At 30.2% G+C, this 14,491-nt stretch overlaps 1 protein-coding gene across 1 annotated transcript; it reads right to left on the bottom strand.

Moving 5' to 3' along the window:
• Positions 1–4,178: 4,178 nt before the first annotated feature.
• Positions 4,179–14,491, bottom strand: LOC145331717 (uncharacterized). The gene is made up of 21 exons (XM_080176529.1): positions 14,440–14,491; positions 13,527–13,654; positions 13,270–13,335; positions 13,049–13,120; positions 12,652–12,725; positions 12,383–12,467; positions 11,965–12,001; positions 11,530–11,579; positions 11,113–11,206; positions 10,789–10,823; positions 10,426–10,512; positions 9,748–9,836; positions 9,336–9,453; positions 8,735–8,808; positions 8,197–8,273; positions 7,702–7,760; positions 6,839–6,898; positions 6,385–6,462; positions 5,986–6,070; positions 4,616–4,695; positions 4,179–4,436 (listed from the first exon to the last, which is right to left on the bottom strand). Exons 1-21 carry the CDS (start codon positions 14,488–14,490, stop codon positions 4,334–4,336), a joined length of 1,602 nt encoding a protein of 533 aa, XP_080032655.1. The 5' UTR covers position 14,491; the 3' UTR covers positions 4,179–4,333.

Genomic DNA, 14,491 nt, shown 5'->3' with positions numbered 1-14,491 from the left:
AATCGCCCCATGAAAACCCCCCCCCCCCCCAACCCGAAAAAATTTTTTATTAAATTTTCTAACTAAAAATAGAAATGATGGAGCGTCAGCCCCCCCCCCCCCTCCGCTAGTCGCTAATCCTTATAATAAAGTAACAGAATGTCTCTCTGTGTGTTTGTGTGTTTTTTTTATGTTTGCACTGAAGGATCTCGCTAACCGCTGAACCGATCAGGTTCTCCTTTACAGTGTAGCTTTTCATAGGTCATTGGAAAGGTTTATAACTATTTCGGGGGAGAGTACCACCACCCTCTCAAGAGAAATCGTCCCTAGAAAGTAAAATTTAAAAAATTAAAAGGGGTGGGGGCGCGCAAAAAATACTCAAAAAATCCCCCCCCCCCTCTGGTTTTTTTCACTTTTATTTTTAAATCTAAAATAATAAAAATGGGTGATCAAATTCAACTTCCCCCTTCTTAGTGGCCACTAAAGGCATCTAGGGGGGCGTAGTAGCTAGTATTTTACTCACGCATACCAGTTACATGGTATGTTTAACAATTAACTCGTATGACCTCGCCTAGAAAACCAGGCTGTTTCTTTTGTTTATAATCACAGTACAATATACGCCCAATCACAGTTTCTATTCTGCTGTCCACTAGAAACTTTTTTTATAGCATCCATTGGCGTTAGAAAGTTTCGCGCACACTTACAGAAAATACCAGAGAGGGAGGGGACAATAGGGTGTTTATTACACTAAACCCAAAAGTTCTCTAATAACATATTCTTATTCGTTGGCTTAACAACTATGGGGACTTAGTGAATTTTGATTGGTTGGCTTATTAAGTTAAGTGTTCAAACGTTTCACCCACTACTTTTAATATACAGAAGGAGAAATTTTGTATATCATCATTTAGGATGTAAATTAATTTATTGGCCATTGTCTTTTCCCTTTATATCCCTGGCAAAATACTCTTTCCTCACGTACTATCTTGCCAAAATCAGACATTCACACGGATACATTCACTAGCATAGTGAAATATATCATAGCTTTAAAACAAACAATGGGTCTTTAGAAAGTTGGGAAATTAGACTAAATATGCATTTTAATAGTTTTATAAGAGATTCATCGCAATAATGGAACATTTTGATTTTAATCGAAACCCCCTTAATTTTTTCTTTATTTCTCAGCGAACAGAGAACTTACAAGCAAGCCTTAAATGTAGAAGAAAATATTTTGTTTAAAAGGGCGACCACTTTAAAAAAAAATAGAGGATGGACAAATTTAAGAAAGAAAGTTTAAACAACGTTCATTTACTTATGATATATCACAAGATATTACACAATCTATCCCGCAAAATTAGAGTAGAGGGTTTCGTCATACTTACACAGTAGCTTTTGATAGTTATTTTAGGTTAGGTAAATGGTTATAATTGCCCTGCAGGCTACAAATGGAGAGAAGCTACTGTGAAAATACGAAGAAACTCGATTCATCGTTTTCTTTCCAAGGATCCCCTTTTTCTTTGTGAAGCATGTTTAGCGAAATTGAAACACTATTTGTATTTGATGCGGTAGTTATTATACACAACTGGTAACTTTCTATTTCTGTAGACAAACTGAACGATGCTGTAAACCACGCGCAGAAGATAAATTACTAAATCAGGGATGCAAGGAGAGGCAAATACAAAATGATAAACTTTTCCCTCTCCTCAATATTTACTAATTTTACATTTAGTGCTATCGGCTTCATGTTAAACGAGATATGTGAGTCCAGTCTTAGGTAAAGAAGACATAACAACATCATGTTACTTGTAAATCCTGTCTGTCTATCTATTTTTAGGATCGCTTATCGCCAGACAGATATGGATCTGCTTTACAATGAAGCACACACACAAAAAAAAACGTTTATATGCAAAACTTTAAAAACGGCGTTTTAATTCTGGGTTTAAGGAACAACCAGAAGAAATATTAAAAGGGTAGTTTCACGAAATGCATTTAAACTTAATTTAGCGAACCGCATATTTTTTGCTAGTTAATGGGTTTAACTATATTTATAATTTATATGGCATATATTTGAAAGAATTTCAATTTTTTACCACTCAGTTTTTAAATATCAAGACTTGAAAATCGTCTTTTTGTGATATATGCAATTAAAAAAGACGATTTTCAAGTCTTGATATTTTAAAAACTACGTGGTAGAAAATTGAAATTCTTTCATATAAATGTAGTTTAACCAATTAACCAGAAAAATATGCGGTTCACTAAATTAAGTTCAAGTGCCTTTCGTGAAACTACCCCTGTGCATCAAAATTACTTAAGGCATTTTTTATATCTCTAAAAATCCAGCTGAACTGATAGGTATGTGTAGGGTAAAAATGTGTGATGCTAAATTTGTAATAACAATTAAATTCAATTTAGGATTATTATTTTGCATCATATTGGTTGAAAAGTACAGTATGACCCACGAAAAAGTGGTTTTTAGCATCTGCAGCCCATATTTCTCAATACAATAATAAAAGATGCATAGGTACTTGTTCTCTATAAATTTTCACATCAGAGGAAAAATTCTCTGAAATGTTCGATCAATTCAGAATCTTTGAATTTTCTGAGATCTATATCTTCAGACAAAAAACCTTACTACCTTATATTATAGGATATATACCTGTTCCTAAATCCTTGAATTTTAATAAAAATAGTTGGTTGAACCCAAACCCCCCTTCTATTATTATTCCTGCACTGGCACACCTTTAACTACGATGACAGTAGTTGGAGTTATTATATATCGTGGAATTCTTAAAAACCTGTTCTCCCCCCTCTCTTTTTTCTTCCCCCTTTCTTTGCGTAACTTTTTTTAGTTTATAGGTGTTTATACATATGCGCCAATTTTTTTTATAATTTTATTTTATAAAAAATGACATCTGTTTGGTTTTCCAAATTCCAGTGCAATTAAGCTTTTTTAGGTACAGGGAAGGTTTTTAACTATTTTGAGAGAGCGTATCTCCACCCTCCCAAATTTAAAATCCCCCCCCCCCCCAATTTTTTTTTAATATTCCTTATCAAAACTCAAATTAAAAAGTAGAAGGGCGGTTGACTTATCCCCCTCCCACATTAAGAACACCTAGAGGCTTCTAGTGGGAGTTGCCCCTAGTCTTTCTTAAAATAAAAGCTATGTCTTGCATTTTTTTTCAGTTAGGTGTTTGATCACGAATTGCATATGGAAAACATATTTTTCTTATTTAATTGTTATCCTAATAAGATAAAAGTTATGCTTGAAAATTGTTTTAATAGCTAGTAGTATATATTTCATTAAAAAAAAACGTGAATATTGAGATCAGAATTTGCGTAACTTTTGTACTCATTTGAGTCATTTCTATTTTCGGAATTTTCTTACCCGTCATCTTTAACTACATACATGCAAGCGGGTATGTTTCCCCCCTCCTTCTTCCAACACAGACAACCCATTGTGTGATATTATCATTAACAGCATAGTTAGGTTTCTAAGCCCAGCAACTCTATGATTACAACTAAAAAATGTAAGTAGAAAAAAGACAAACACAAAACCTATTTCGATAGGGACGGGGGAGGGGGAAAAGTAACCAGATTGACTTTGTTATTTTTAAGCGAAGCTTTGGTATAATTAGAGTCGGACAGTCCTTACTTCATCCATACGTCCGTCCATAACCACTAGCTATTTTCGTAAATTTAGACATCCTATCGATTTTAAACTTTTCACGATTATTTCTATAAAAGTTGGGTACGTTTTAGGAAAAATTGACAGAATCCCGTTCGGTAATTAAAATATGCTGATTTTCAACTTTTTAACAAAAATTTTTGTTTGATGTAAATATCTATCTGATTTTTGGAATACCAAAGTATAATATTATTAGCGATGCTTTTCTGTAATCAAATTCTTTGATTGAAACTATGCCCTTCTACTGTATCCTGTATTTACGACTTCGCTACAAATTATTTTTTTTCTTCACAATTTTATTTAGACTTACTCAGAATGTTGTATTTTGTTTTAAAAATGAGATTATCTATTTCTTCTGTATCAAATGTATTATTATATTAACACAGTATTAAAAACAGAGTTGAACAAAAAATACACAAAATAATTATCTAACATAGATTAATCTTAAATTTACATTAAAACATTTGATTTTATCTTTAAAAACAGTAAGTAAATAAATAAATAAAATAGAGAAAAATTTTTATTTTAATTTTATTCCAATACGACATTTTGTACTCCTAATGTTTTATGCATCTCTTTTTATCTATTAAATCTTTTCAAAAGGCACAAATATGCAACTTTTAAGTAAAAAAGTTTTGGGATTAATTAGCGACCACATGAGCCAATTAAGAACTAGCTTACTAGCTTCTCATCCAATAGTTTGTTGTTTCTTGCTTGAATATTCGCATTAGCAGATTCAAAAGCGGCTGTGCAACTGTGGACGGAATAACCATACCTTAAAAAAATTCAATCCATAGTGATTTTGAAGGGGACAAACTAATAAGAAAGGAAAGCAATTAGTTCCAGTTTTTATTTACACCAATACACAAAGGCAATTATGTAAAATGATTTTAAAAAAACCTTCATTGATCTAAGATTATCTAAACTATAATTTTCAGAGAAGCTTCCACTTACTTGAGTATGTCGTGTGTTGACCAACCAAACTGAGATTTTAAATGCAGACTCCACAGATTTTGATACCACTCTGGGGCATTCTGAACACATGTATAGTGTTATTTATTTTGACTAGCGGTTTCGCCCCTAGCCTCAAGGGGCTTCGCCCTATATAGTTTTGGGAAATCAACCCTCCTTAATAGAAATATACAAAAAATTATTCTTTGTTTAATTACTCTGTGGTAAAATTAAACCCAGGTTGTGCGCTTTATGCACAAAAATTTTAATTTGTACAAATTAAACCCAGGTTGTTTGCCGTATACACAAAAATTTCAATTCTTAAAAATTAGACCTAGGTTGTTCGCATACACAAAAATTAATATTAAAAAAAATATATTTTGATTTTTTTTTTGGGGGGGGGGATTCATTGGGGCTTCGCCCCATGTTGCAGTGGGGTTCCCCCACCCCAATTACTGGTTTTTGTTTAAAGAAAATAAAAAAATAAAAATTTGGGAAGTAGGGATTTTTTTATTTTTGGGGTGGTTTGGGTGTCCCACCCCCCCCAAGAAAATAGCTTAAAACCACCAGAGGACCAGTAGGTATATTCCCAGAAGGGTAGAGCCTAATTTGATCATCAGTTACTGAGATTTTACAAAAAATGTAAAAAAAAATTTTGGGGGTTGGATTTTTTTTATTTTTAGGAGGGTTACACCCCAAGAAAATAGCCTAAAACCACCACAGGACCAGTAGGTATATTCCCTGAAGAGTAGAATCCGATCGGTTCAGTGGTTACCGAGATCTTAAGGGACAGACAGACAGACGTACAGACGGACAGACATCAAGCTACTTTGTATTATAGATAAGAAAATGAATAACTACCCTAAAACTATGTCAGTTCTTGAGATAAGGAGGTTGCTAAATGTGAATAATTATAGCAGCTATATTAGAACAACAAAATTCGGATATCAAATGTTGACAACATAGATTTTTATAACACTCTAATGTACGTTAAACATTTGAAAAATTTTGCAAAACAAAAGATAAAAAATATACCTATCATAAGATGGTTTGGCTTTTAGTGAATCAATATATTTTTACCTGAATTTCATATCCATAATGAACAATATCTGTTCTTCTTTACATAGAATTATTTGTATTACATGATACTGTGGCTTGTAGTAATTAATATACTTTACCTGAATTTCATATCCAAAATTAATAGATATATCTTCTTATTTACATAGTCCAATTTGTACTACAAAATACTATGGCTTATAGTAAATAAATATATTTTTACCTGAATTTCATATCCATATTTAACAAATATCTTCTTACATAGATCCATTTGTATTACAAAGTACTATGGCTTATAGTAAATAAATTTATTTTACCTGAATTTCATATCCATAATTAACAAATATCTCTTCTCCTTTGCATAGATCCCTCTGTGCTACCAAGCATATAATTTCTCCAAACCTATCATGAAATTGTTTTAATAAATAAAAGCAGGATTAAAAGGTTAGGGATACTGTCAACAAGGAAAAAGATTGAAGAAAAAGAACAATTCAATTAGACTTACCAAACTATTTATTACTTTTATGGAAAACAGTAAAAGTGTCTAACTATGACGTCAGAAAAAAATTAACAATTAACCAATGAGAAGCCAGTATTCACAATGGTAAAATATATAGCGGGCTCTCATTGGTTAATTGTTAATTTTTTCTGACGTCATAGTTAGACACTTTTACTGTTTTCCTTTTATGAAATTAAAGAGGTAAATAATGAAATACCTTGGGTGATGAGTTTCAGAAAAAATGACATTAGGTTGAAATGAATGGCAGACTTTGTGGCCAAGGGTTGCTTTGTATCTAAAAACATGTCATGTGTTATTAATTACTAATGTCTAAACTAATGCTCTTCAGAAATTTGTGTACAAAAAATAAGTATCTTAATGTTTTTCTCTATACAATTTCTTTGATATATCTAATATTATATTACTTTATCAATTTCTTAGAGAAAAGCAACCTTACATATTTTTGGCGACCAGGTTGTAGCTTGTTTACTTAAATTACAAACTGTTAAAATAAATTTGGCTTCTTTAGTCGAATCTGCAGCTTTTGGCCTTGATCAAGTTATGTAAAATGATAAGGCCCAACTGTAGATTTTTAGAGTAACTGTCTTTCGTTGCTTTTTACTTATGATGTGACCTAAAATATCAATCATTTAATATAAGGTTTGACTTACTTTTTTATAGAAATGTATTCGTCAGGAATATCCAAACTTATATCTTTGCTCAAACATATCCTATAATTGATTTTGTGATATGAAAAATAACATTAAGCCAATGTGTTGTAAATTACATATAATACAGTGTGTGTTTTTTTATGAGAACTTTTTTGAAAGCAATTTTACCCCACTTATAGTTATCAGAATTTAATGATTAATGGCTTATTTTCTTTTAATGCAATTAATAGAACATTAACAAAATATTACAGTTTTTGTTTAAAAAGTACAGTAAAATGTAAAATTAAAAACTTAGATGTCAACATCTAAAAATGGTTTTAGCGCATTTTTCTTATGTTCAAATCTTCTACCTTTTGCAAGAATTGCTGCAAAATGCTTCAAAGTTAAGATCTAGAGCTAAAAATTGATACAGATACTACAGGGACATGTACTAGAATTTATCAAAGTTTGCAGGTCATATCTCAATCAGAGAGGGAGTACTGGCCCCCCAAAGTCGACTACTGAAAATCCAATTTTTTTCTTGCAAAAGGTAGAAGATTTGATCATAAGAAAAATGCGCTAAAACCCTTTTGATTTTGTCACCTAAGTTTTGAATTTTAAATTTTACTGTACTTTTTAATTAAAAAACTGAAATATTTTTTTTTAATGTCCTATTAATTGCATTAAAAAACGAAGAAAATAAGCCATTAATCAATAAATTCTGATAACTATAAGTGGGGTAAAATTGCATTCAAAAAAGTTCTCATAAAAAAAACACACTGTATTTAAATAGCAATCAATTTAGAAAAGTATTAGCTTAACTAAAGCATATGATTCATTACATTTCTAATTGTATATTAGTATATTTTTGAATTGCATATTACCTATATTCACTAAACTTCGTAATCTCTTGTTCTTGAAATGCACTTCGTAAACATTTTCTCTAATTTGAAGGGAAAAAAATTAATAGATAATGGAAAAAATGAGAATTATTTTAATTCTATACAAAATTACCCCTTCTGTAAATTACAACTTGTGGTTGTAAAGTGTAGGCACTCAACTTAATGTACCAAACAATCCAAATCTAATGAAAGTCCCCAAAAGTGTTAAGCCAGGTAGTAAGAAAAGGTAATTAAAACTTTGGGGACTAGTGTAATAACCAACCGAATATCCCCTCCCTCACCTAGTTAAAAAAAATATTTTTTTATACTTTTCTTTCCTACATTTTTAGTTTACAGTTTTTGCACTATTTCCAAAAGCTGTACAGTGTACAATTGGTAAATGCAACTTTATTAAGGGGTTGAACTTAAATTAAAAACAGTTTTGAAAAATATAATATACTAGGTTAAGCAATTATGAAATCTTAATGTAATTCAAACCTGTCTAATGCCATTAAAAAAGCAGACAATTTGATTTTGTTTTATATCTACTTTGGCGAACAGACCTTCTCCAGCTCCTTAAATAATTAAAACATTAGGTGAAAAATTATGGTACGTGTTAATCATAATCCTTATCCTTATAATAAAGTAAAAGAATCTGTCTGTCTGTCTGTGTTTACAGAAGGATCTTGCTAACTAAACCGAAATGGTTCTTATAGGTCCCTGGAAGGTTTATAATTATTATGGGGGATGGATTCACCACCCTCCAAGGAGAAATCGCCCCCAGAAAAAAATGACCCCTCTTTTTCTTTTCAAAACTATAATTAAAAGTATGGAGGGGGGAGGGTCGTCTTCCCCCCTACGCCTTCATGAGCCCTTAGAGACATCTAGGTATTTTTCGGTATTAAATTCAGCTGTTGGTAAAATTTTCTTTCTCTTTTACCAAGTCAAATAAAACATAAAGCCAAAAGCAATTTTTTTTGGTCAAAGTACTCTGCATGAAGGTTGTGAATAATTTTTAAAACAAATAAAGACCTACCAGGTACATTTGATTCGTTGACAAAAACTTGAATATTTTCTAGCATATCTTGACTTTGAAGGTTCTTTCCCAAACTAAATTAAAATATTATCAAATGGAACACAGTAATAGTGTCGGACTGATTATGACGTAACATAAAAAATTAGCCAATGAGAGGCCACTATAAATTTTACCATTACCATTACACTATTACTGTGTTCATCAAATGTAATTTGTGTCATTAACCTAAGTTTATTAAAATCTAGACCAATGATTCCTGAAGTAATACAAAAGTCGAGCTTAATAAACACTCTATGTGAATCTGAATGAATTTGAAAAAAAAATTTATATTAATTTACTTTTTGGATACAGTTCCTTCACATGCATTTGGAATGATGTTGTGAAAACAGTAATTTGAGAATACTGAACTTAAATTTTGAATTAGGTAGGTAATTGAAATACCTAATTTCCCATAAAAGATTTTTTAAATCTTAAATTAATTGTAAATAAATTGCTGTACGTTTGACTTCTGAAGTATAGACAGATGTTTGGAGGGATTACAGTTGACGTCGAAAAGATTAATACTACTAATATTTTGTATAACATTTTTTATTGTATTTACCTAAGTCTAGAAGGTGCCTCGAACTCTACAAGTGATTGGTTTTGTAATGGCTGAATAATTGGTTTCAAGAAACCATAATTATCATGAACTATATCTACTAGAACTCCTTCCCCACCTTTTAGATAAATTTACTTTGACTATTTATATAGATTTTGTTTAAATGTTTTGGAAGATTTTTCTAGAGCTTAATTAAAATTAGTGAATAAAAAAAAATTATATAAATATCATTTTATTTGTAAACTACATTGCAATATAAGAATGCGTGGATATTTTATCAAGATGTAGTTACTTTAATTGAAGATTGATTGCAAAATTATTTCAAAAAATCAAATTTTTTTGCTATCCAGAAAAACGGCCATACTCGAAATTTAAGAGGATATAGTTAAGGTTAAGAAACAAAGTAAATTTCCTTGTATAAATCTATCATTTTGAAATTGTCCATAAATAGCCAGCCAAAGATTTGGATAGAGATACACTCCATACCCTGACATCTTCCCAGTACTAAAAAAATATTAGAACATAGAATAGATGCATTTATAAATAAACTGCTTAATTTCTGTAAGCTTTTTTATTACTAGCAAAGATTTCTCTGTCAAAAAACACTTATTAACTTCTTTTCCTACTAAAAACGTACAATACATAATACATATGGCTCTTAGTTACAATTTTATAAAATTGATCAATTTTTACATAGTAAGTTAGCCACTAGCATAACCCGGGACTGTGTCTTAACACATAGCACATCCGCTGATTGTTGGGAAGGTGACAGGTTCGAAACTCAGCCCATGAATAAAAATGTTTAAATGGTCACTAATGCTGCTATGTCAGATGTGCAACAATAATAGTAGTGGGAATACATTGGCCCAGAACAGACGCAACTCATTACCATGTACAATTAGGACTTCTAGACTTCTAGAGAGTTGGTTTTTGTTTAGGTTTTACCTTACTTAATTAGCAATTATCGCGTTACATTGCAATTAAAACGCAGATTATGTTGAAAAAGGGTTTGGAGAAGTCTTGGGCCTGAAGCGTCACAGAGCACCCAAGAGCTCCTGCATTGTCCATTATATACTCTTTTTAAATTTTATACCTATCTAGTTGACCATATAATACAGCTCCATGATGAAGTATTGTCCAGAAAGGACCATTCCAAATGCCATATTTCACATTTTTTCCTCTAAAAATAAAATAATACCAAAAAAATAGGCTAGGTCAATTGTCAATGAATTATACTGGGAAATTGGCCTTGGGAAAAAAACTACCCCTCACTCTTGAGTTCATAAAATTCTTGTCTTTTTAGTTTCAAATCGATATTAATATTCTTTCTTATATCTCACTTTTAATTAAATTTATATCCCTTTTTATAGGCACTGTAAAGATCTTAATTTGTGACTTGAAAATTTATATAATTATCTTTATTTAGTAGCAAAATAAAGTAAAAATATTAAAATACCTTAATTCTTTGAATTGCCCATAGAGTTTCTCATTCTAAGAAAAGAATAAATTTTTGTTTTAGAATTCAGGATAAAAAAATATTTTTTTGATGTTGTATTTATTTTTTTCAATTTAATGTCTTCTTGACTTTTGCATAGCAGTTGTTGAATATTTTACCTTTTAATTTTTACTAATTTCTTTACTATAACTAATCTTTTATTATGTAAGTTAAATTAATATGATTTATGTAATTATTACTGAAGAGGGTGCTATGTTAACCAAAATATATTTCAAATGAAAAGTTATTTTTTTAGCTCAAGTGAATTTATCATGATAAATATACCTTGATATAGAAAAAAGCCCATTCTTCAGAATTATGTTCATTTTCACTGTAAAACAATCCTTCTGGGCAATCATTCACAAAGTAACCATCAAATCTATAATAAGGATTAATAATTATTTATAGCATTGTAAAATAAACAGTTTTCCATGGATAGTAAATAGAAATTATTAAAAAGATTAATTCTAGTTTTGATAGTTCCAAAGGACCGAAAGCCCTGGCTAATAAAACTGATATTAGCATTAGGATTCAATTATTCGGAGAAATTGTATAAATACGATACATGATTTTTCAGAAATGCTTACAACCGGTTCTAATCCAGCAGATATTCATCTGTTTTTAGCCTTACTGGAATTATTGTTATTTACTCTTAGATCAAAATATAATACACAACTGATTAAAATTGATTTTATTTTTTACCTAATATTATTTTTACTCCAAAAGCTTCCTTCTCCATGTTTTGTTCCATTCTAAATATAAAGTTTTCAACACAAATTTCATTTAAATACTTTATTATCAACTAGCAGCTACGCCACAAGTGAAATCTAAGGGCCCTTGCATGGTGTGTCGAAGAAGTCGATCCCTCCCCCCCCCCCTTTCAATTTAAATTTAAAAAAAAAGTATTTTGATAGGGGCAATTTCTCTGGAGAGGGTGGTGCCAACCTCCCCCAAAATTTATATAGACCTTTCCAGAACCTTTTTGAAGCTTCACTGTACAGGAAAACCATATTGGATGGGCGGTTAGAAACCTATTGGTCAGAAAGACACAGATCCTGTTACTTTTATATAAGCATTATTAAATTTATAAAAATCCATGGAACTGAATCTGATATTGGCAAAGAAAAGAAAAAGTACCTGCATATCGCCTTCATAATATGATCCATCAATATAACTAAAAATAAAATAAAAATATTACTAAGTAAAATAAATAAAAGAAATAATTATAAATCAACATCAATTATGGAAAGCAAAGCATTTACATAAAAGGGTTTATATCAAAGATAAAAACTGGTCAGGCAAAGAAGTAAGATAAAGAAGATTCCATTGCTCAGAATAAAACAAATATCATGATGAAACCAAGAAAAATACATTTATGTTCTATTCATTGTTTAGAGAATCTTCGCAATAAATCAAACGTCTATATATGTATATAACTTTTCTATAGAAATAACATATCTTGAATTGACACAGTAAGTTATTGAGTAAGTGCACATTGGACATTTTCCAGAAAAAAATGAATAGGATAGTAATTTAAATCATATCAAATTTAAACCTTATATTATTTTCTTCAATCCAACTAGGTTTGCTTTTTGTACATAATTCTTCTATTATCCAATGCTTAGGGTTATTTAAACCACCTTAATACAATAACCACATTAATATTAAATCAATCAATACAATTATATAGAAATGAATATTAGCTGGGTTCTTATTATAAAGAAAATAACATAGAAACTAATAACAGTAATCCATAATTTACAGACGGACATACAGAGAGTTTCCAGTTGAATAGCAGCTGTGCTACCAAAACAAAATTATTACCATTCAAAATGCAATCTTCAATTTTAGGAGTAGAAAAGCTTTGATTTTTGTCTCGCATTTCATCCAAAAATGTCCTAAAGTATAAACTATTATTGTTAAATCTCAAGATAATTTTATTTGCAAAGCTTCTCTTTAGTTAACTTTTTTTGTTTATCAGAAATAATATTTTCTCCGCATCTATTCAAGATATATGATTGAATAATCTTTTGACTATTTTTTATTACAATGAGCATCCAGTATATATTTTACTTGGTCAGTTGGACTGTCAGTCATATTACATTTTTAAAAATGTAAAAGGTTTCATTATATTTTAACAGTAAATTTATTTTTGATTTAAAACTTTTTTTTATAACTATTTGGTCCATAATGCATTTTTTGAAATTTTCAGAATTGTTACCTTAATATTTTAGTGGAATGTTTTGTAGCTTCAGAAAGTTTAATTTCAGTGGGTTCATTGTTGTAAGGTGACCTAAAGTAAATGGAAAAAATCATTTTGTAGAGAAGCTACTTTAAGATTCCATAAGTGTGTCAGCTGCTATCACATATAGATTAGAACAAATTAGAACAACATTAAAAATACAGAAAATCTCGAAAACTATTTAGAAACCCAAAAATTACCTTTTATTGATTTTGAGAGGCTTGGCAAAGACAGTATTTACATCATCAAGACAAACACATAAATCACTAAAATATTTCATTAAAATTATGATTAAAAACGTTTCAGGTGTAATGATAGATTGATATATATATATATAGAAGAAAATTGAGTTAATAGGGATACAGTCAAGTCAACTAATTCACAGCTAAATTATAATGTAATTTGATTGACAAAAATCTAATTTATTTCAGTATTCACTAGATAGACAAAATCTTACCTGGAGCAAAAGCAAGATTCAGAGGTAAATCTTGAAGAAGCTTTCGATGAAGTAGTAGAAACAGATCTTGATGTTAACAAGGAAAAATCTTGTAACCCATTTTCATATTCATAATCAGAACTTTCTTCCTAAAAATATGTTCAAGAAATGGGTCTCAAGCTGTGGTGCCAAGTGGTTTTAAATATATTTATTATTCAATTGTTACAATTGTTAAGTGTTTCCATGTGAACAAGGATGACAACATTCATAAAAGCGAAGCACTGAAAGCACTGTGACAACATTAACTCTTGTATAGTGTCAGAACTGAATGATCAGAATATAAATGTATAAGAGTCGAAGCAAAATTGTAAGTAAAATTGTTAAATAACTGCTTGACACGGATAGTGTTTATGGACATACTTACATTTTAGGACTTGATTATAGAGTTGCTTCGCTTATAATGTTGTACTTTGTTGTCCCAGTATCATTATACCAAATATTAGATCAATCGGATTATTAGATCACATAAAAATTTGTTGTTAAAAAAGTAAAAAATCAACATGTTTAAAATGGACGTACGGACATTCTGGTAATGATTATAGAGTTGCTACGCTTTCTAAATCGTACCTAACTACTACAGGAATAACCATGCAAAGTTTGAAATCAATAGGACAATTCTAACATGCCTAAATCAACGAAAAAAAGCTATCCGTTACGGACGGACGGACCGACCTTAATTATAGAAAGCTTCGCTTTTAAAATAAAGATCTTTTAACAAAATATTGTATAGTGTTTTTTCAAACACAATCTATACTGCTTCTGCCTATCCATAAATTTAGACTTCGATAAAATCTGTATATTTATTTTCTATCAATTTATGTATCTATATATTTTCTATCTGCACTGCTGTCTATCTATCTAATCAGATACGTACCTCAGAACCAGAAACGTATTCCCATTCGTAGTCTTCATAAATTTCAGTCATA

Source organism: Acartia tonsa, chromosome 11 (genome assembly GCF_053477335.1).
Source record: "Acartia tonsa isolate MP-2025a chromosome 11, ASM5347733v1, whole genome shotgun sequence".
NCBI lineage: Eukaryota > Metazoa > Arthropoda > Copepoda > Calanoida > Acartiidae > Acartia > Acartia tonsa.
The sequence above is the reverse complement of the archived record's forward strand: the minus strand, read 5'-3'. Positions and strand labels throughout refer to the sequence as shown.